Source organism: Barbatula barbatula, assembly GCF_947034865.1.
Source record: "Barbatula barbatula genome assembly, chromosome: 11".
Taxonomy (NCBI): Eukaryota; Metazoa; Chordata; class Actinopteri; order Cypriniformes; family Nemacheilidae; genus Barbatula; species Barbatula barbatula.
In genome coordinates this window covers 18,333,273-18,357,409 of record NC_136774.1, presented here as the reverse complement: position 1 = coordinate 18,357,409, position 24,137 = coordinate 18,333,273, and the positions used below count along the sequence as shown (strand labels likewise).

The 24,137-nt window shown below is 37.9% G+C and overlaps 2 protein-coding genes across 4 annotated transcripts; one reads left to right on the top strand and one right to left on the bottom strand.

Annotated features, from left to right (window-relative positions):
* Positions 1–1,944: 1,944 nt before the first annotated feature.
* cabp4 (calcium binding protein 4) lies at positions 1,945–11,999 on the top strand. Of its 2 annotated transcripts, XM_079467765.1 has the most exons (9): positions 1,968–2,084; positions 6,012–6,071; positions 7,249–7,284; positions 7,363–7,555; positions 8,830–8,860; positions 9,013–9,156; positions 9,605–9,714; positions 9,815–9,962; positions 11,095–11,999. In XM_079467765.1, exons 3-9 carry the CDS (start codon positions 7,250–7,252, stop codon positions 11,121–11,123), a joined length of 690 nt encoding a protein of 229 aa, XP_079323891.1. In that variant the 5' UTR covers positions 1,968–2,084; positions 6,012–6,071; position 7,249; the 3' UTR covers positions 11,124–11,999. The 2 variants fall into 2 exon arrangements, with proteins under 2 accessions (XP_079323890.1, XP_079323891.1); XM_079467764.1 differs by lacking the exon at positions 6,012–6,071 and having other exon boundaries at positions 1,945–2,084.
* lonrf1 (LON peptidase N-terminal domain and ring finger 1) lies at positions 11,413–22,452 on the bottom strand. 2 transcript variants are annotated; one of them, XM_079467763.1, is made up of 13 exons: positions 21,934–22,384; positions 21,670–21,843; positions 20,013–20,128; positions 19,545–19,667; positions 18,702–18,902; positions 18,358–18,583; positions 17,602–17,707; positions 15,191–15,305; positions 14,946–15,067; positions 14,184–14,342; positions 13,751–13,913; positions 13,486–13,638; positions 11,445–12,851 (listed from the first exon to the last, which is right to left on the bottom strand). In XM_079467763.1, the coding sequence occupies exons 1-13, from the start codon at positions 22,271–22,273 to the stop codon at positions 12,693–12,695; spliced, it is 2,157 nt and encodes a 718-aa protein (XP_079323889.1). In that variant the 5' UTR covers positions 22,274–22,384; the 3' UTR covers positions 11,445–12,692. The 2 variants fall into 2 exon arrangements, with proteins under 2 accessions (XP_079323888.1, XP_079323889.1); XM_079467762.1 differs by having other exon boundaries at positions 11,413–12,851; positions 21,670–22,452.
* Between the last annotated feature and the right edge of the window lie 1,685 nt (positions 22,453–24,137).

The window sequence follows — 24,137 nt, the reverse complement described above, 5'->3', positions numbered from 1 at the left end:
TCACCCCTGATCTCTAATCTATAACAGAGCCTGTTCAAAAACACGCCTCGTGTTACCCTCTGCCACATGGATGAACACATGGTTACCCACTGAACGCTGAAATTTAAACAGTATCACGCGGTGTAATGCTCCTGTGTAGGGTCACCATCGCTTTTTCTTGACTTTGTGTAATGTTAGAATAAATCCACACAAAAGCACTTTCTGAGAACTTCACAATACTCACATTCAGAGAATTTCAGGCCCGTGCAAAAAGAAACTTGACTCTGCGATGTAATTTTCCCCAAATATGGAGTTTATATACTGGAAATCAATATGCTGACTCTAGTTTTGTCGCTCAGGTTTAAATGGCCCCCGTCTATTGGGAGTTCGCACCAGAATAATGTTATTGCTCAACTTGCGCTTTTGTTCTTCTGGGAACAAATTTTCGTAAGAGAAATGTGCTACGCAAAATCAGGCCTTTTGAGAGCTCAGTAAGCATAAATGTGGGTAATAGACTATGACAGCATCTCTCCGGGCCTGCTCACCTCAACATTACCCCCTGGCAGGCAGCGATTAAGGATGAAAAACAGGCAATAGCAGTCACCTCGCTTTTCTTGAACAAATGCCACGCGGGACAACAAAAAGGAGTAGCCAAGCAAACATCAATAATGACTCTTGCTCTTTTGTCTCAGTTGTCTCTTTGACAGTTGACAGTTCAACAATATTTTGTCCGCAAGCGACACGTTTGTGTTCCCACAGAAGGATTTTTAGTGAAGGCTAATTAACACACAATAGATTTTATCTCATGATAATTGACTCTTAAAACATTAATGCTAGACTACAGAATTGCAGAGTGGTTTTGTAACTTTCAGGAAGTGAGAAGTTTACAGAAAAAAATGGTTAAAATGGTTTTCTACAGTGACACAAACTATCCAGAGAGGATAAACAAGTTCAACACTTCAACTATCGGCCTTAGAAGCAGATGCCATTGACAGATTTTGTCCAGTGCTGTTTACACAAAAAATGATGTATGGATTTATTAATATATAATGGAAAACATTAAGACCATTTTTGTTGATAACATAATTTACAACAGCTATCCGTACTAACTGGTAGATGACTTTTATTGTTTTAAAGTTTCTACAGATAGATTGTATGTAGCATACAATTAGATAAAAATGTTTCGCAATGTCACAGTATTAATTCCTAAAGGGTGTTTAGCAAAGCTTGTCTGTCTGAGCAACAGTAACCAAGTGGGCGGATCCTAGCGAGGGGTCAATGACTTTCAAAATAAAACAGTACTGCTAACACAAGCGAATAAACTTGCTGCCGATTGTTGGCATTGTGTAAGCATGTATAATAATATGAACTCATGACCTCTCGAAATGTTATGAATGTATTAAAAACCATCTGGCATAACTATGCAGGTTACATTAACACTGACTCTATATATAATCACACTGAGTTTTAGGACCTGAACCAAGTTTTTAAGTGTTATCCAAGCCTTGAAGCCAAACAGCAGTGTGACGGAGATGTTTGTTCTCACACCATCTGTACATTTAGCTATATTTCTAACACTGTATTAACTCTATGATTAAATTATGAAACTTTTCATCATAAAGCATGTGCGTCCAATCCTGCTTCCGAAGGCACTGAGTCTGCAGAGTTTGGTTCCAACTGTAATAAAACACACCTGCCTGTGATTTAAAGACATAGATGAACTGCACAGTTATTATATAACTTTGCTATGAATACGTTTACACAGCCTATTGTTAAGCATTTTATCTTAAAGTTAATAATAATAATCTATCGACCTGTTCAAAATACACTACAGTTTGAATGAGTCATTTTAATATTTGTGAAATGTATATACAGCAATCAAATGGTCACATTCACAGAAATGCTTACATGCTTAATCCAAAACATGACCAACGTGTACATCTCGCATGCTAATCCTAGTTAGACAGATTATCACCTAGATTATCAAAAGAGACGGAAGGGTCATTGTGTTCACTCAAGAGACAAGAGACAAACTCTGTGAGGACGAGGAATTGGTCTGATTTGTGGTTTTGGACGCTACACATTCTCCTCTCCTTATATTGAAGGTAAGTGGATGATACAAATGGGCAATTCCAGTATTATGGATGTGACATTTTCAGTCCAAACTGTTTATCTTTACTAAACCACTGTTGATAGAATCCAGACATATTAGTCTATGGATGAGTTTTCTATTATTAAAGATAAAAACTCACGTGTTGTGACAAAGAAAGTTTTGGAGAGACGGCATACTTTATAGGATTTATGTGGATTAAACGTATAAACCAGAGCAATAATACCAGAGCAATTATTTTATTTTAATAATCGTGTGCCAATTTATGAGCAATATGGACCGTTTTGAAATGTGACAATTCACTTTCCTGACTATGGAAAATTATGCTTTAAAAACGGACCACGAACCTATCTGACCTTTTAGCATGGTAAAGACTTGATTTTTTATCTTAAGGTTGACATTGGCATGGATATCCATTGCAATTATTTGCATAACTTCACTTTTGTGTATGCTACAGGGCCTAATTCACAACAAACGTCAACAACAACAAACCATGTTCAACGATAACATATCAGTCACACAGTGACAGCAACACTGGCAATCAGCTCTAATCTTTCTCAAAAGCTTTGCCGTGTAGAGCCCAGAGACAGACAGAAAGCGGTGGGGCCGTAATTACCGAAACATACGCAGGAACTAATTACAGCGATGTTGAAAGACATGAATGACAGCTACAGAGAAATTGAACCCGAGAATGCAAACGGCTATAGATGCAAAGTTCGCATAAACAAAAGTGACCCTTAATACAGTGAATTGTCAGGGGCTGCCAGGAGAGCGAGATAAATCCCATCGCTCCGCGGCCGTAATGGCAAAGGAGGGGGCCGGCCTTGTCGCAGCACCATGACACAAAATCGGTAATGGGGATCGATAGCGGCGGTCCGAGTGTTCCATGGGTATTGTTCTGTAGCCTGTTTTCAGATGTAACCCAGGAAAGTTCTTGCAATCTTTGATTGATCTAGTGCCAAAGGCCCGGATATGCATCTCATGAGGAGAAAATCACTAGACAAGGGTGAACGAGGGACTTCAACTAACTGTTGTTTACATCTCTGGCTTGCACACACGAACACAGTTCTCCTTACATCTTCCATTATACCCCACTCAACCACCACATAAGCTAGTGGAAGGAAGAAAGACTGCGCACTGCAAGCTAGAGAATTGTGTTAGTTGAGAATTATATTATTGTATAACCTGTGCGTCTCAACAATTAAAAACAGTACGCTAACTCTGCATAGGGGATTACAAAATGATACAGTTAACCTAAAAATGTAAATTCTGTCTTTATTTACTCACCCTCAAGTTGTTCCAAACTGTATATATTTATTTGTTGAATGCTTGTAACCAAACAGTTCTTGTCCAAAGTAGGAACAATGGTAGTCAAAAGTTCAAAAGACATTAACGGTATAAAGCAATTTTTCTTACTATGGTAGTCAATGGTGCCCAAGAACTGTTTAGTTACAAGCATACTTATATTCTCTCTGATGAAATGATGACAGCATATTTATTTTGGGGTGAACTGTCCCTTTGGTATAAAAAGTACAAGGACGAATACTATAGTATAAATGTTTAAAGAAAATAAAGAGCTGCCGAAAAGCTTTAAAACATTTCCACTGTTTGGCCTAATATCAGGGCATGTAGTTGTCATACATGTTGGTATAAGTTGTCACAATGGAACTTGCCAATAAATGTCAGCATAAGTTTAATGTAAACAATACAACTGTTACAAAATGTAACAAAAATTTACAAGACGACAAAATACCAGCAAAGAGGGCAATAAGTAAATGTGTATATTATAACTATACACATGGATATTAAAAGAACAGCACAACTTACTTTGACCTGACATTTAAAAACAAAAACTGTCATCCTAGAGCACATTTTAACCCTTTGTGTAAAATATGTTTTAATTTTAAAGCTAACCTTACTGTATGTCTTAATTTATGCCGTGTGGGGTTTAACTTTATTTACCCATGAGCTATGACAAAAATATAGGCTAGCGATACAGAAATACAGAAATTACACTGGCATACCAAAATCAATATATAATTCTACATCAAAACAGCGAAAACACACATCTGTGTAACTACACTATGAATTAAACCATTACAATTTGTTTGTGCGTTACTATGTGACAACTTTCCAGAGCGACAGCTAGCCCCATGTTGTCTCTTATAAGATATTTTTAGAAATGTAAAAGTTAACAAACACTTTCAAAGTTTAAATGCCGCCCAACATCATGCCATCAACAAAACTCTGTCCTTTAATGATTTCAATTCAACATTCATCTCAGACAGCAAGACAAAGCCATTTGAAAGACTGTGATGCCCTTGGCTAGGATATACATCTAAGCATGATTCAGTCTTTCAAGGTCTATTGATCTTATCTGCATCTATCAGATGCAGTCATTTTTGGAAGGCCATTTTTGAAAGGTTGTCATAAAAATGTGTGCTGCTAAATATCAAGACGCTGGAATGTTCGGCTGTGTCACTGTTCAGGCTTTGTCACCTAACCATCACATTTCATTGCACAAGTCATTTTAAAATAATTACTGTTCAGTGCATCATGACTCTCATCAAAATAATTTGTTTTTATATTAATAAGGGAAAATATAGAGAAGTACTCCATTCTGCCCTTGCACAGCTTTGGCTCTTACACTCTTCTAAGCTCTGTTAAATGATTTCAATTAGAGCAATTAGAAGCTGAAATTGCTTGTGTCAACGTTCTGATTGACAGCGATTGGTCACTTAGTTTAATAACTCTGGTAGATTAGCGATGCAGGTTTTGAATGTCACTAGAGCCCTGAATTTAGATTCACCAAATTACCCAGAGCAGGTGGAACATATGCGTCTTTGAGTGAAATCCTTCCAATATGAATAATCGTGACGCACTCACTTTTTGACTTCAATGTTCTTCTTGGGCATTTATTTAACAATTTGCCAAACATGATTAGAAATAGCCCAGAGGAAAGGGCTTTGGTAAAATGGTTTGCTCTTTTATAACGCAGAAGACATTGAAGTAAACTTTGTCAGAAAGATTTTTGGAAATGTTCTTCTCGCCCGGAAAATTAAGAATCAGTGTAGGGGTCATCACCATTATGGCTAAACTTTTGTTATTGCGGTGTAGGACCATTAATAAATAACTTAAACCAGAACTATGGTTATTAAACTAAATGTTACTGTGAAGTAATGCCCTTTTTAGGACGATCGTAAAAGATGTGTGCAAAAAGACGTGTGTCCTCTAGTGTAGGCCTATAGTTTTGCTTGTTTTATAATTTAGCTATAAGTGTAGTGATCGCAATTTGTGATAGTTCTTCTATTGAGATCATAGTAAACTTGTAGAAACTAATAAAAACTCAAAAACACGGTTAACGTTGGCCTACTATATTTTAACAATGTTTAACTTATACATGTAAAGTTTCAGTGGGAATCACACGTTCGGCATTTGAAAATAATGATTTCCGTAAACATTCTCTGCCGCACCGCACCTGCGATTTCTGAAGAGAGAGACTCGCGTGTGTTTTCAATACACCTGAAAAGTTGTCAGTGAAAACAGTCGGGCAACTCCGGAGCGTGCTTTCCACGTCACGGTTGATTCCTCAGTCCACATCGCTATCGTGACGCTCCTGCTTGACGGCTTCCGTAGAAACGCACCGACTTTCGCGCGTGTTTGTTGCATGCTTTTAATATCCTTTATGAGAATTATCCATTTTATGATTATGATACCGTTTTCATGGTTTTATCTGTAGTATAATTTAGATCTCGATACAATTACCAATAACACAATGGTATTTTGGTTTTTGGCTACAGTAAATAGCAATACAAATTAAAAACATAATTTTACCATACTTTTACTATTATAAAACCATTGTTCATTTTCTGAAAAGATACTGAATGTAACAATCTACATTATGGTATATATGCTATCTAAGAAACTGAAGACTTTCATCTCATTGCTGTATGGGAGACACAACCGAGACATGATACATAAGGTTAGTGTTCCTGTGCAAGCTACTTTTTTCAAATGCTTGTATAAAAGACAAACCATTTATATGGAATCAAAATGCTCAGGACATGAAGTAAATGTTTACATGTCAGCGATAGGCTTATTTGAAATTCATGCTTGCTTGTAAGAAGCCATTGACAATTTTGGATGTAATGACTTGTTTGATAAGCAGAGAAGAGACAGAGATTTGGTGGCTTGCTTGGGCATATTAAAGTGTTGATTGTCATTTATAAGCTGCCTGGCGTGCCTGTCGGCCTCCATTGTAATCTAATTCAGTGCATGAAGGAACGGCCTGGCCTCTTGATTCTGGCACTAGCGTGTGATTATGGTGTGTGTCCTATTCAAATGCACTCCTTTCAGCAAAGAGAAAACAAAAGCATCAAATTGTTGCCATTTCAACGGTCATTGCAATTCCAGCCTATGACCTTTCTGTCTATTGTAATGCCAAGAAACAACCCAACGGGCATTCTCCCAACTGGAAACTGGCATCTGCCCAAATTTATCTTGGTAAAAAAAGGTGCGGCGGTTCTTTTCCGCTCAGAGGACACAAAGAGACTATAAATCTTCGAAAATACAAAATATTTTTTAATTTTAAAGGAGCAATGTTGAGATTTTAGCGGTATCTAGTGGCGAGGCTGCGAATTGCTAACCAATGACAGAGACCTGTCATTTCCATAACGACATGCAAGGAACGTGATTGGTCAAGAAGGCTCGAGTTCGAAAAATAAAATGGCAGCACATGTTGGCGCATAGTTTTAATTTTCACTTTCAATAACTTTTGTCACATTGTGCGACACGTTCTAGAGCAGTTTGTCCATTTAGGGCTACTTTAGAAACAACATGGCGAATTCCATAAAAGGGTACCCACGGTGTATGTAGATAGAAATACCTCATTCTAAGGTAATAAAAACATAACGCTTTATTATGTAAGGTTTTTATACACCTCTGAAGACATAGTTATGTATATCATATTGCATTTCTGGATCCTCCTGTGTTTCTGTTACTGGACATTATCAAACATAAATGAATAATTAACAATCAGCGCTACAATTTGTGTAAAAACTGAATGAGATTCTTTACTTCCTGTCATGCTTTAGAAAGACTTCAAATTACTACATGATGTCACAGTGTAGCGTTCCCTTCATCCTTCTTTTTTCTTTTAGTATGTCTCAGAGGAGTAAAGCATCTACTAAGGAACGGTAAGGAATGAGTTTAATCATGACTTGTATTTCCTTAAATGATACGTGGTACTTGCACTCACAGTTTTCTCTTTTTAGCCCCTCATCTGGTCCTCAGTCCTCATCAGATGCATCAACTCCACGCTCTGCGCTTCGCAACTCCTCCAAAGATTCCAACTCAGGTAAAAAGGACTCTCCTGGTAACCAAGGGCAACGCAGCAGCAGATCCTTTAACCAGAATTCAGCCATCGCAGCAGTATACACACAATACCTCAATGCTCTATTTGGACAGGTGGGCAAGACTTTTTCACACATACACATTCACCGTTTTCATCCTGTCCTGACAAATAAGTGAGTTGAAATTAGTATTACCATTTTTCACAGTAGTGTTCTTTTCAATTATCTCCATAAAAAGTCAAATTATCTTTGTACTCCACGGCCAAGTCCCACACAAACAGCTTCTGCTGTTCAAAATGATGCTATGGATTTGTCTCCGTGTGTTGAATCACAGTTATTTGAACTCTGAGACACTGGATTGTATTTTCACAGGAATGTCTAGAAACTGAGAACAGAGTGAGCCAGCAAGCAAAGAAAGCCAAGAAGAGCTAAAGTGAGAGAGAGATAGGGATAGAGAGAGAGAATGGCTAGAGTCTGTGAGAAAAACATGACAAAAGGTAGGCCTACTCTAACAAAAAATAGGAATGTATAGATAGCCTTAAGCCGCATTTGACAGCTTTGGCTTTGTGGAACAGTGGGATGGCGGGGTGAATGAAATAAAACCAGATAGACAGGGGACCCTGCTAGCATATTTCTAAGGATAAATAGCCTGAAGCAACTTACAAAGTTACATAACGGCTGAAGCCCACCTCTGCTGGACAACTATGAGTAATGCAGTATTATTGCTGTTAAGGGAATTTTTGGAGGTCAGAATTGTTTTGGGGGGGGGGTTTGCTTTCAAAGAATGACATTTCATTTAATAATATGTAATATGAAAAACAGAATGAATGACGCGTGGCGTAATAACAGGTAATGCATGTGTGTCCATTTTGAATGTGCCGCTGGATATATTTGTATTTGTAGGTAATTATGTTAAATCCTGCATACATGAATGAACGGTGTGTTTGGATAAGCGTTTCTAAAAATAGCAACACTGCAGAATTCTTCCCATTATTTTTCTCTCTAACGCATTTTGACCCTGAACCATGTTCACAGTTTATGGTGAGAAAATGGTTTTATTTTTCCAGTACATCTTTCTGGAGTTGTTTGAATCAGAGTTGACGTGAGGCATGGTAGGGCATGTTATGGTGTAATCCAATTATACAAGCTCCCTCCTCATACACCCAATGCGTCATTGTGCTACTGAGCAGCTCTGATAAGCGTGATATCATAAACCTTAGTTAATAGTGATTAAAAATGGATGTCTCTGAGGACTGTAAGCTCTCATACTAATCATTTCCCTATTTAGCTGTGTTTATGTCACCATTTTTTTCTTATTGTCATTTTTCTCTCTTTCTCGTCTCTCCATCCCTCTGTCTTTCATACTCTCTTTGTTCTCTCCTTTTCCAGGACAGAGATCTACTACCAGAGGAATTAGATGGTATGTACTGTACACATATGTGTATTTTAGGTTACACTCAAAAATTGTCTGTCAGCCACATAGGATGGATAAAGACGTAAGCAGAATTCACCCAGCGGTTTAGTCTCACTCTATAATTGGAGGTGTGATATTTGCAATGTTTTTCTTTTCAGAGCTGCATGTAGCATTTAAAGAGTTTGATTATGATCAGGACGGATACCTGCACTATAAAGATGTTGCGGACTGCATGAGAACCATGGGATACATGCCGACAGAAATGGAACTGATTGAGATCATTCAGCAAATCAAAATGAAATGTGAGTGTGCGTGATAAACATCCCAAATTACGTCTTAAAATCTAAAGGGGATGGTACGAGGTTTGTGGGTAAGTAAGGTTATAAAAAAATCATCGTTACAAAAGTATCAAAGGGATAGTTCACAAAAATAAATCCGGTCTTCATTTGCCGACCCTCTTGGCATTTCAAATCTGTATGACTTACTTTCTTATGCACAAAATAAGATATTTTGAAGTATGTTGGTAACCGAACAAACTCATTCACTTTGTATGGACACAAAACCAATGCAAGTCAAGCGGTACCGCTATTGTTTGGTTAACAACATCCTGCATTATGCAGAACAAATTATATAATTCAGGTTTGAAATGACAAGAGCAAACGATGACAGAATTTTCATTTTTGGGTGAACTACCCCTTTAATAGAAAGGTCCTCACTATTATAGAAAAACAAGCATGTGTGTGTTTTCAGGGGGTGGACATGTGGACTTTGATGATTTTTGTGAACTAATGGGACCCAGGATGTTGGCTGAGACTGCACATATGGTCGGTCTAAGAGAGCTGCATTGTGCTTTCAAACAGGTGCATGCACAACCTAAAGTTCCCTCTGTAAATGGAAAATAAACATCTTCACATTCCAAAATGTATATTCCCTAGTCTTAAAATGAAATCTTTGTTTCAGTTTGACTGCGATGGTGATGGACGGATTACTTTTGAAGAGTTAAAGGAATCCACAAAAACCTTGCTTGGGGAGAAACTGAAGAAAGGAGAACTGGAAGAAATTCTGACAGACATCGACCTCAATGGAGATGGGAATGTGGACTTTGATGGTAATATGCTTCTGAAATGATCTGGACCCAAATACAGAGCATGTTGGATAGTGTGAGCAGACAGGTGCACATAAAAACAAGACTCTACACCGCCATCTAGTGCCTGTCAGAGGAATGGCCGTAGCTTCATTAGATATGCGGCTCTGTGGCCAGTTAGCTCTGAGAATATTCAGATAATGTATGTAGCGTGAAGGGGTTGAAAAACAGAGAGTGTATAAATCTAGGTCCCCATTTGAATATACTATGACCAGTGCTGTAAGAAGTCAATCTATTTTTGAAGGTGGACTAACTGAGCCTTCAGCTTCCTACTTACCCAAAGCATGTCCTTTTAATGACATTTTTATTAGCTCCTTTTTTAAATTAGGTTAACTTCACTTTCTGTTATAGGACATCTGTGTCATTTTTACCTTACCTTACCTTTACACTCAAGAATCTTAGCTCAAGGTTGGCTCAAGATTCAGTTCAGTGTCACTCTAAAGAGTTTTATGTTTTGAAAGGGAGTAATGAATTTGATACAAAATAAATACATTTTGATGTGATCAGGTATGTTTCCAATCTAAAATTATTATGCTTTACAGCTATACTGGATGTACTACAGATAGTGTAAGAGAGGGTTTTGTTTTCGAACACCGAATGACAATAGTTTTCTTGTCGTTTATTGGATAATACTGTGTTGTAGTTTCAAAAATGTTGAATACTTGAGTTTTGTAAGCATATATATGTGACCCTGGATCACAAAACCTTAATTAGCACATTTTTAGTAAAAGCCAAAAAGACATTGTATTTTAAGTAAAGATCATGTTCCATGAAGATATTTTGTAAATGTCGTAGCATTTCAAAACCTTACTTTCGTGAGTGGATGGCCTGCTACAGTGTCTACGATTAAAAACTTCTCAATATTTAGATTTTTTACACCGGCTGCATCTCTACAAAATATTGTCCAATCCTAACAACCTATACACCAATAGAAAGCGTAATTATTCAGCTTTCAGATGATGTAAACATCTCAATTTAAAAAAAATTGACCCATAAGACTGGTTTTGTTGTCCATGGTCACATTTAGAGAGCATGATGACAAATATTGTACACAAGCAGATAATTCATTGTCAACGTTGTCTTTGTTCTCTTTCAGAGTTTGTTATGATGCTGTCTATTCGATAGCTCAATGTTTTTCCATATTTGAGAGCTGAATCACCGATCATCAACCCACAAGTCATCATCACTCAAGTTGCTAAATAGATTGTGTATTTATGACCTTACATAAGTGTAGCAAATGTACAGAGCATGTACTTGTATTAAAAATAATATTCCGGTGTTTTCTATGGTTCTATGGTTGATTATCTATAAGGACAGAGCACCAATACGTGAGTTACGAAACATCTGCTGTTGCGAAACCTGTGAAACTGTGCTAGCACTCTGTGGAGGATTTATGTGGCAATATTAGTAAATAACGGTCAGAATAAATACACAATAACAACATAACACAGTTACAATGAAAAAGATGTACATTTAATTTGAAAACTTAAATATTTAAGCAAACGGATGTAAAAAAAATGTCTACAAACAACAAAGACATTTTTTGACATATTTTACACACAAAGGATTTTAAGAAGTAAATTAAATCACAGAATTTTTACTCCGGCAAAAGGAATGCAAAAACCCAAGATGATGCATCATACCATAGGAGCAGAATACATGTCAATAAGGCAAAAGTTAGTCCTTACACAAGCACCATACAGGTAAGAGCTAAAATGAGTTTGATTCACGGTCAGAATGTTTGTTGAATCTCTTGATGGTGCTGGTTGTAATCTAATGATAATCTTCAGTTTAATATGAATATCTAAAATATTGCAAGTTCCCCGTAGCATTTATTTTGTACAAACTCTATCATTATTACAAATGATGCCTCAAATTCAGGCTGTAGTGGATTTGACAAGAGAGTGATGGTTTGTCCTTGAAAATATATTTCCTGTGCTTTGTGATTGACCCACACCTATCAAATATTTATTTTTCAGAAATAAACAGTTTCATCATAGCAGTGCTCATTTCTAGGTTCTTCTGCAAGCTGCATTATCACCTTTTGTCTAGAAAGAAACGTTGATGGAATCTGTGGCTCTGCGATGTCGACCTCTTGTGCGTTCTCAATGGATAGAAAACAAGCTTTGTTGGATGCTTGTTAAGAGACATTTCCACCTTTTGTTTCCTCAGAGTTTTAAGTAAAGAAATACATAAAATTAGCTTTCTGTTAATCAGGGTGCCCAAAAATCATAAAATGTTGTCCGTGCAGATGCTTCTGTTCAATACACACACAGCAGGGCAAGACCAATTTAAAAAATGCTGGGATGCTCTCCAGCAACATTTCTACCCTCAAATCACTGATAAATGCTGTGAGTAACAGTAGGAAACTAACTGTTCAAGTTGACTTAAGTTTCACATTAAAGACAGGTGGCAGATTGTTCGACTGCCATTATGATAAATACTTAGGAAGGGATGTCGTCTAACACACAAATTCAAGAGCAAACAAACACTAAATTGCCTCTGAGGTAAGATTAGAATAAAAAGTGACTATGAAACGATTCTTTTCGTTATGAAATACACTTCATTCTGAAAACTCTTGGCATTACACCTGACTCCCATCCACATTCAGTTTCCTTGGAATCTCATCAGTTCTTTGTTAGACAGCGCTCAAGCTGGTGGAAACAGAGTCGTGGGTGCATATGTGTGGAAGCTCTAGTCGCTGGGGAAGTTCTGCAGGTAGGTGAGGATGTGTTGGATCTTGACTAGTCGTTCTTTTAGAGTTATCATGGAGAGTACAGACAGCTGGTATCGGGGGTCCACAGGAAGAACAGCTAGGAGCCACCAACAGCATGCGGGACCATTAGGTGTGGCCTGAAAACGCACAACAAGGTTCATCTTTATTTTAGATTTTACAGGCTGTTTATAAAAAAAGAAATTCTTTCCTCATTTACACACCCTCGTGTCATTCCAAACCAGTGTTTATTTCGTTCTTCTGCACAACACGAAAGAATATATTTTGAAGAACGTTGGTAACCAAACAACATTGGCCCTCATTGACTTCCATCGTATCGACATATAACCACTGAGACGTTTCTCAAGATATATTCTTTTGTGTTCCTCTAAAGTAAGAGACATACAGTGGTTTTGAATGACAATATGGTGAATAAATAATGAGAAATCCCAGTCTTATAAGGACAGGTGCCCCTCAATGACACTTACACAAGCACAACCTCCCTCTGTTAGCATTTAAAGCACGCCTTTACTCTTCTAGATGACACGCTAATGCGTTTACAAGACTCGCTGTGTGCGTCAGACGTCTGTCTGTTTGTGAAAGCTGCCAAATCTACTTCCGCGCAATTGACCCACTTATGATGTAACCGAACTAGTTGCCTTATGCAAGCACTTTTGCTGCACTCTGACCTACTTCAACGCCCGGTTGTATGGAGAGGAAAGAAACTTAGCAGGGCTTCTCTCTATTAATGGGGATTAAGAGAACGGGAAATACCTGGATGTCAGCTTCTCTCTCAGGCATCGGGCCGAAATGCTGGAGGATCTGGTTCCGGAAACGGTTCTCCAGGTTCTGAAACCATTTGCGAGCCTGGTCGTAGACCTGATCGTGCAAAACTTGCAGCTTCCCAAGTTCTTCCACATCATTTACCTGCAAATCACAAAACGCATCATCACTGTACCTTAACCATTTTTTTCCTTAATTTCTTGCTCATTTTTATTTATTTAACATTTTCTTTCTGTAATTTACAAATGGTCCATACCCTCATATCCTTTAGATACTCAATGTTGGCTATACAGTATCCATCTTTCATACCACGCGAGAGCACACGAAACCTCTTCCCTCCGATGGTGTCCACAACTGAACGCCCGTCCGGGAGGAAATGCACGCTGCGGATCTGAAGCATACAGCCGTAGTCCACAAACCTACAAATTGGACAAAGGTGAGTTAATTCTGCTCCTCATTTTATTACCGAAGAAGCCTTTCGAGATATTAAAGCTACACATTTAATAAATCTGTGCATTTCTTTCCCAGAGGTTGTTTGCCATTTTTGCAACCACCAGGCTTTACCAGTTTATCCTCAGGAAATCTAATAATGAGTGGTACTGATGTTTCAACAACAGCACTCTTGTCTGTGTGATATTGCCTAAATGAATCAGTTATGTACGTAATCCAACACACATAATCACACTCACCCTTTCTGGGGGTCACTGATGCACATGCCGAACTGGCGTGTCCCGGTTTCCATGCAGCGTCGGATCATGAGACGGTACCGAGGTTCGAACACATGCAGTGGGCAAGGCACAGTCGGATAGGCCATGGTACAAACAAACATGGGCACATTCTTTGTTAAACTAGAGAGAGAAAACAAAGTGATATTCAGAATTAATTCAGTGCGATTTGTAAATCAGATATGGTGATGAGCTAGTTACGCAAACTGTGTGACTTCTGTTTGTGTGTGCATGTTAGGAGTGGGCAGTATAACCAAAATGATGATTTGAGTCATTTTAAGTTATGGTAATGTGGTATTTCTGCTAAGATTAAGCCCAGGAATGTTTTACATATTACATAAATATGTTTTTTATAATCCAGACCTTTTAGCAAAAGAAAACAGCCGCTTCACATTAACACTTGAAATAAAAATATTGGAATGGTCAAAACTGTAAGACATTGTGTTGACATAAATATCAGCTGCATTTGAAGCTCTTGGAAAATATCTTTGATACGCAGATCTGTGACCGCACATCGGCTGAATTGTATCAACGCGCCAAGTTGTGATGTTTGCTGCCAATTGTAAACCACATAAATACTGGATCTAAATCTGAAGCAAGCGATTTGTAAGCAGTAAGTGCCCGTCTTTGATATAGTTTGCATCCTGGTGTTGGTATTTTAAAACGCTGTATAAACAGCCGCCACAAACATCACACCCACCCAAGTATGTGTAAGTATTTACTTACTCTGAAAGCTCTTTTGTCTCCTCAGTATGTAATTTCATTCTCTCTTGATGTTGTCCGGATAGATGCATTTGAATGATGTTGTCCAGCACTTGTGTGACCGTGTACTTTCTACTGGCAAGATACTGTACAGAAAGGCAAACAATCACTAAACATACAAATATTGGACTATATTGAACTATTTGAAAGTCTGATAAACGAGTCACATTGAAACCATCTACAAAATGTGCGATATTGGTTTGACGTACCTCTCTGAGACTTTCTTTACAGAGAGGACACTGCTGGTTGTGGTCCAGACAGCGTTCCAGGCAGGTCTTACAGAAAGTGTGACCACAGGGAGTCGTGACGGGTTGATAGAACAACCTTGAAATGAGAAAGATGATGATGTTGAGCTCAATCTACTATCAAGCACTGATGTTGAGTGACACCTTAAATTCTTGCACAGTGCCACAACAAATAGCAAACAGAGTAACCTAGAGGTCCTGTATGCTGGCACTAGATAATGACAGATAAGGAGAGATTTCAGTTTTCTGAGGGAAGCTGTCTCATTAACATTATAAGCTCCACTGATTTGCCTTCATTATATTTTATGTAATCTGGAAGATAAGCTTTTTTTTAATCTATTATGCAAGGATAGGAATCAAACAGAATTAGCTTCTGGTTCTGATACCATACGTCATACATTTGAAATGTTTCTTCTTTATGCAATGTAGCATTTATTACAGCAAAACGAAGTTCCTAACGTGCACATTGTCATTAAAACAACATAGTGGGATGTGCACATGCTATATACAGTGCCTTGCGAAAGTATTCGGCCCCCTTGAACTTTTCGACCTTTTGCCACATTTCAGGCTTCAAACATAAAGATATAAAACTGTAATTTTTTGTGAAGAATCAACAAGAAGTGGGACACAATTATGAAGTGGAACAAAATTCATTGGATATTTCAAACTTTTTTAACAAATAAAAAACTGAAAAATTGGCCGTGCAAAATTATTCAGCCCCTTTACTTTCATTGCAGCAAACTCTCTCCAGAAGTTCAGTGAGGATCTCTGAATGATCCAATGTTGACCTAAATGACTAATGATGATAAATAGAATCCACCTGTGTGTAATCAAATCTCCGTATAAAAGCACCTGCTCTTTGATAGTCTCAGAGGTCGGTTTAAAGCGCAGAGAGCATCATGAAAAACAAGGAACACACCAGGCAGGTCCGAGATACTGTTGTGGAGAAGTTTAAAGCCGGATTTGGATACAAAAAGATTTCACAAGCTTTAAACATCCCAAGGAGCACTGTGCAAGCCATAATATTGAAATGGAAGGAGTATCAGACCACTGCAAACCTACGAAGACCCGGCCGTCCCTCTAAACTTTCAGCTCATACAAGGAGAAGACTGATCAGAGATGCAGCCAAGAGGCCCATGATCACTCTAGATGAACTGCAGAGATCTACAGCTGAGGTGGGAGACACTGTCCATAGGACAACAATCAGTCGTATACTGCACAAATCTGGCCTTTATGGAAGAGTGGCAAGAAGAAAGCCATTTCTTAAAGATATCCATAAAAAGTGCCGTTTAAAGTTTGCCAAAAGCCACCTGGGAGACACATCAAACATGTGGAAGAAGGTGCTCTGGTCAGATGAAACCAAAATTGAACTTTTTGGCAACAATGCAAAACGTTATGTCTGGCGTAAAAGCAACACGGCTCATCACCCTGAACACACCATCCCCACTGTCAAACATGGTGGTGGCAGCATCATGGTTTGGGCCTGCTTTTCTTCAGCAGGGACAGGGAAGATGGTTAAAATTGATGGGAAGATGGATGGAGCCAAATACAGGACCATTCTGGAAGAAAACCTGATGGCGTCTGCAAAAGACCTGAGACTGGGACGGAGATTTGTCTTCCAACAAGACAATGATCCAAAACATAAAGCAAAATCTACAATGGAATGGTTCACAAATAAACATATCCAGGTTTTAGAATGGCCAAGTCAAAGTCCAGACCTGAATCCAATCGAGAATCTGTGGAAAGAACTGAAAACTGCTGTTCACAAACGCTCTCCATCCAACCTCACTGAGCTCGAGCTGTTTTGCAAGGAGGAATGGACAAAAATTTCAGTCTCTCAATGTGCAAAACTAATAGAGACATACCCCAAGCGACTTACAGCTGTAATCGCAGCAAAAGGTGGCGCTACAAAGTATTAACTTAAGGGGGCTGAATAATTTTGCACGCCCAATTTTTCACTTTTTTATTTGTTAAAAAGGTTTGAAATATCCAATAAATTTAATTCCACTTCAAGATTGTGTCCCACTTGTTGTTGATTCTTCACAAAAAAATACATTTTAATATTTTTAAGTTTGAAGCCTGAAATGTGGCAAAAGGTCGAAAAGTTCAAGGGGGCCGAATACTTTTGCAAGGCACTGTACATATCAGAGATATCGGGATCATGGCGACCCGGGTTCGAGTCCAATCTGGGTCATTTAATGATTCCAATCTTCACTTTCCTCAAAATAATGTTTAGTAAATTTGAGCATTTTTAATTGATTCATTAAAAGGAATTGGTACACAAAATACATTTGTTGACTACATTGGTTGTACTTCATTTTAATTCAACAGAAGATGTTCCTTTTGCCTTCTCAGCAAACAGGCTCCTCTCTCACCTCATGCATAGGGAGCATTCAAAATCATTTGGGTCCAGCAGCTCTTGTGGCAGGACTTTATGAGACGTTTCCTCTGTGACCACAGGAGTAGCATGGCTGGTTGTCCCTGTAGGAGAAGGTGAAACAGTACGGAGAAAGGAAAAGAAAGATAAGGACATCATGAAGTGCAAACTTAGATACTTGCATTAAAATAAATAGTTAACCTTCCAAATAATACATTCTCTCATATTTGACTCATCCTGTTGACATTTTAAACCTGTGTGATTTTCTTTCTTCAGCATAACACAAATAAATATACCTTGAAAAATGTTGGTAACCAAAAAACGTTGGTCCCCATTGACTTCTATTGTATGGACACAAAACAAAGGCAGGTCAATGGGCATCAACGGTTTTAGGTTACCAACATTCTTCAAATTATCTTCTTCTGTGTTCTGCATAGAATGTCAGTTACACAGCTTTGACATGAGTAGAAGGTGTGTAAATAATGACAGAATTATTATTTTAAAGGTGACCTATTCTTTTAAACATCCAAGGTTCAAACGCCAAAAGTGCCTATAGTTGAAGAACCACCTAAACTATATATCCTATGTGTCAGTTACACTGACTGCATGGCTGCAAAAGGCTAGATTTCGGTTTGGTCGTCATATGAATGTTTAAATTTATTGTTTGTCAATTTCATTTGCATGGCTTTTCAACTGATCATTGGGCAACACTATCCTGTGGTACATACACGTGTTAAAACTGCATTAAACTTACCTCCATGCTTCTTGTATTTACTGCCATGGCTGTATGCGATACCCGGTCCTGGTTCTGACACAGAGAGTTTCCTCTTTAGCAGTGCCCCTTTTTCTGGGTCACTTAACTGTGGGGCGGAGCAAACTCTTTTAAGCCCCTCCTCTACAGCTCTGCTTAGCCCGTGAGCATGAAGGGAATTAGTTCTGCTCAGGCCAGACCGCTGTAGTATTTCAGATTGACCTGGTTTCTGCAAACATTGGTTGTTAAACAGTTAACAATTTTGTCACTTACAGGAGATTAAGTCAGAGACTAGTCTTTGTAAAGTTCGCATGAAATCCAAGAGTTTCAGGTGTTGTGGTGTGTACCTCTGAGGTTTTAGAGGGAGGAGGGGTGGATGCTGCTAGTGTGTCATGCTGCCACTGGTCTTGCAGCTGGGTCAGCTGCTCTCGACCCTGGCTCTCGGCCACCAGGGTTTTACTGCGCAAATGAGTGGAAGTGTTCTGAGTGGTCTCTCTCAAACCGACCTTGACATTCTCACAGGCTGGAGACAACAGATCGTGCAAGATCTGAGAGAGAGAAAACAAAAAACAGAACCATTTTAAACACAAGGACATTTGAACAGATTTAGTACACAAAGTAGCTAAAAAAAGCATAATAATTCAGCTTGTCTGATTTATGGAGCAAACATGTCAGACCTAGATTTGTTTAGTCATCTATCACTAAAGATGCTAGTGTTTCTACTTTAGAAATGTTATTTAAAACGCTGACACCGTTTTTGTAAAAATGTAAAACATTTTCACTGTAAAAATTATGAAGAGGTCACTGTTCTTAAATAACATCCACAGTCCTAATAGAGGCCACATGTTGCATAAGAGCATGTGAGAAATACTTTTTAAAGTCACAGTATTTACACACACAGAAGGGACAGGATTGAAAGATACATAGATTATGCAACGCCTTCTGCATGCTTAGGCACAAAGTCACAAGGTTTCCTCTGTAATAACTTAGATAATGATGTTTTATTGTAACATTTAAATGGCTTTACACATAAAGACAAACAAAATGAACAACTTTCCAAGACATTCTGCAATTGCATAAATCATGACTTTGTTCAAAACCGTTAACCGTTTATCTAACCGTTTAGTGCAAACTGTAATTACCTTAAAATAAGTAAATTGCACAAATAAACGACAAGAGATTAATTTTACCAATTCCACTTCTCGTTTGGCCTGGTGGAAGTTCTCATCCAATGCTAAACATTGAAGGAAGACTTGCAAAGATTCATCCACTTGACCCATCTCTTGGAAAATCTTTGCTTTCTGGTAATATCTCTGCAAAGACGGAAATGTAAAAACAGAGTGAGCCACGATTCTGTTTAGGTAATTGGTTAAATACTGAAAAGTCTAGTTCTGTTGACTAACCTTACATTGTATATAATAACCATACAGTACAAATAGGCAAACGCAGGAATGACCCACATATAAATGCTATATTCAAAATATATGTCTGAACATTAACTCTCTTATGGACAAGAATACGCAACAAATCGTACAGCAACCAAAACCACATACATTGACTTGTATTTACGGCTGCAATGCTTAGCATATCGAAAAGATATTTGTGAAAGCATGCTGCTGTACTATAGATAAGCCATCTGGGGAAATCCATAGACGCACCTCTGGAGATGGGATAATCCTCAAACAAGATTCCCAGTCGTCCAACGCCTCATGGAACTGCTTCAGTCCTCTGTGCGCCTCGGCATGGCACTCCCACACCCACACGTTACTGAAGTCTAACAGAGAGACAAACAGGGCAAGAGATCATCACATTGTTTTGGTTCACAGAAGGCTCAACACTGCTTTTGCCACTCAATGGCAAGTAAGGGTGGAAAGTTTTTGATTATGCTGTCAGCCTGAAACGGTCAGTGACTTTTTTATTAAAGTCCCCGTGAACCAGAAGGTGCGATTGTTTTAACTTCTGTATTTTGACGCATTTCCGAGTGAAATGGAATTTCAAATGATTAAAAATAGTGGGCGTGGCTTTCGTCTTTTTCTGCGATTTGATAGGATGTATAAAACAGGCGTTTCATTTTGAAATGGAACTGGAAGAAGACTTACAGTTGAAGGGAAGTAGATAACGGATGCTGTGCCCAAGCCGTCTAGCATACCTCATTTAAGTTAGATAGTCGAAAGAGGTGCATTTTCAGATTTTAACAGAATTACCCACATTAATCAACTATTTACAATAAACGCTGCAGTATTTCATGAAAAAATAGGCATTGTATTTGTTTTTTTTTCACTGGGACTGAAGAACACTGTCGGTCGGAGCGCGTAGATTTTTGTGTAGAGGGAATGGAAGATTGTGACAATATGTGACTTTAGCAAACATCACGTCTGCATCGTTTCAACATATCCTGTCATTTACTAATGATATGAAATACTTATTTCCTTATAAATTAACACATCAAGCATGTCATTTTTATCAAGTCCGATTGTCCATCATTTTGTCATGTGGGTAAGGTAAAACAGATTTTAAGGGAACTAAAAACAACTCCTAATGCCCTACTCCCAGTTTTGGTTTGGTGAACACACTGTCCTAACCCAGAGCAAACGATTCATAAGACCTGACCACAGTTTTCACTCCTGTGTTGACATATTAGTTACTCATTTAAACATTAGGTTGGGTTGGTACATACTGAAAAGTTTGCCTTTATTAAAAACAAATTAAGCCTTATAATTAAACAGCATTTCCTCGGTCGATTTTAAAATCTTCCCTTATTATCTAATATTGAACGATATTTATAGATCATAACTAATAAATGTATTTGAAGACACTATTTCTTCCTAAAATGACACTAGTCTTTTTCAATCACACAGTAGTATTACACTTTACAAGTCAATTGTAAACAGTTAGGCGATCCATAAACATATCTTGTACAAACTGAACACCTGAACATTGCTGTTCTCACACAAGCACTGTTTTTATAACGCTTACGTCCTACGAGATTACAAAACACTTCTGTGTGTCACGACCCGATTTACACAACGCGCTCCAACTGCGCATGCGTGTCCCTCACACGTTTCGTAATACTGTCGCTCGCCGGTTACGTGATCTAGTGGGCGGGCTGATTCCATAATTCACGGATTTCAGCTGTCAATCCAAACGTTGGTCGGTGGAACTCGGTCTCTTTTAGTAAATAATAGGTCTGTGTTGTAACCCAGTAACCTTGAGAATAGCGCTACAGTCACATTATGCAATAAACCCCACGAAATCTACTCAACGGGCAGCGGTCTGTCATTTCTGTTTCAGTGTTAGAAAAGGAAGTAAACTTACCAGATTCTAATAATTTACGCGTAAGTGCAATCGCCTTGTCGTACTGTTTAGTCTTCAATAAGCTTTCGGCTTTCCCTATGCATTTCGTTCTTTTGATGTCTTCTGGAAACCACTTCTCAAGCAGTCCACTCACGATTACGTTGAGTCGGGGTTCCTCAGGCCTCGTCCTTATGTCTTCACTGCAAAGTTTACATTTGGTAAAAGCGCTTTGCTGTAAACATCTTTTGCAATACGAGTGTCCACAGATCACCGTGACAGGCTCACCTATGAAAGTAAAACAACCGGGGCAGTCAAATTCACTGTCCTGTTTAGTCCAATTCGGCTCGGTGTTTTTAAGAGATTCTTCTAATTTCTTGAAGTTGCGCAAAACGCATCCTACTAAGGTGCTCAGCCGGTCCGGCCTGACAGGACCATACCGCAGAGCCATTGCATACATATCCACAGCCTCTTTGAGGCGATTTTCCGACGCCAAAACATCAGCCTTTAGTAAAATGAGTTCATGGTGATCGACATTGTCTTCTTCGCCTTGTGTTTCAGATGCAATGAAAAAACTTCCCCTTTCTTCTAAAGCATATTCTTGGTCTGTTAGTCTTTTCGAAGACATGGTGGCATTCCCAAAAAAGCCACGAAACTGAAAAAAGTCAGAGCATGTTTAAAATTCTATAACATAAGCGATCGTACTGGTGAATCGAGTCCAACACGTAAGGACGTCATGCCCGTGTGTTATATAAAAAATACTGTCACGTGAGCATCAGCGAGCGCGCCTATTGGTCGCTGAGGCGCATTACAAAACACGAACCTCGGAGTTTTGTAACATGCGCTTGAGACTGTAGAGAAATGACTGATGATGGAATGTATGGGTTTTGAAACGAAAGCTCTGTGTGTCAGTGTGCCACAAACCTTGTCATGTCTTATTTTTTTACAAAGTCTTAGTAAAATTAATCGAATTGAGTGGTTAGTTGCACGTGCAGGTTTAATATATGTAGCGTGTTTTTTTAGCACTTGTGTTGCGTGTGTTAAAAAAGGCAAAATACACTACAGTTTTCAGTGTCAGTTGTAAGAAACTTTGCGAAAATATATTTTTTTGTTGACAGGTTAAATCTGTGTTGTGTTAGCCAAGTCATGTAATATATGGTTATAGCCCACATTGTTGTTAAACGTCTAGCTTGCACATATGAATAACTAACATAACTAAATTACATGAGATGGTACAATAAGCTATATAATAGCGTGGTGCCATTTCATGAACAATATATTGTCTAAAATAAACTTTTCGTTTCATCCCGTTTTGTTAACAGCTTTGTGATCCATTCTTATAAAATATATTATGCAAGAATATCGTCATGGTGCAAGTGTAAGTTCTAGATTGTTATATATATTATTATATAAAAACATTACACAATTCGTGGTCACGTGATCAGTGACAAGAATGATCTGTTTTATAATAGTTCTATATTAAAAACGAACCTTTTACCTACAACCAATAGGCCAACCAAGCTTGAAGGTACATTTTACAAAAAACATTTTCCGGTTTCACAGACACAGCTTCAGCCAGGACTATGCCTTGTTTGAATTTAGATATTGATGTCGCTTTAAAAAGGCCTTGGAGTGCATCTCAAAACAATGGCACAGATGTATTTTAAGACATTTCTGAGTTCAGTTAAGACAGGTCACACATTCATTTTAGTCTGGGACTGGACTTTAGACAAACCAATGCCAATTTCATTGTTGTCACTTAATTTTGTTCATCACAGTTGTCATATAGGGACAGATTTATATAATTTCTGTTTTCGTTTTCTCGTTCATGTGCCTGACAACCACTAATTCTAAATATAGACAACACAGGAACATGCAAGAACTAATCTATAATATAAGGTGATTTAAAATGCATATTTAGAATAAGATGTTTATTGTTAATATTATGTCCGTATTAAATAAAGTTAATTTCATTTGATGTTTTGTCATCTAATGCAATGATTCTAAATACTTATTTTAGTGAGTCCAAACTTTTTATTTTTATTGAATAAAAAATTATACATACAACCAAGGCAATTGTATTCATTCAAAAACGAAGTTACATCAAAAAGTTACTTAAAAGGACAAAGAAAATAAATAAATACACATTTGAAATCATAACTAACATGAACTTAGGGTAAAAAATAAATAAATAAATAAAAACAGATTAAATTAAAGGACAATATCACATCAAGTCATATGAAATCAAAAGATGATTTTTAATATAATGAGCTTTGTGCCTTCCAAATAAAATTATACATTTTCCGGGAGCATGTTTTAATAAAATTCGCAGGAGGAGCTAAAGACAGAGCGGGATAAATCAATCTGGATAAGTATTCAATTTTGGTTAATAAAATTCGACCAAAAATAGAAAGGTCTCTTTGTAACCAGCAATTTAAGATTCGGTTTGCTTTATGTAGATTATTTTCAAAATTCTCTTTCGCACAAATTTT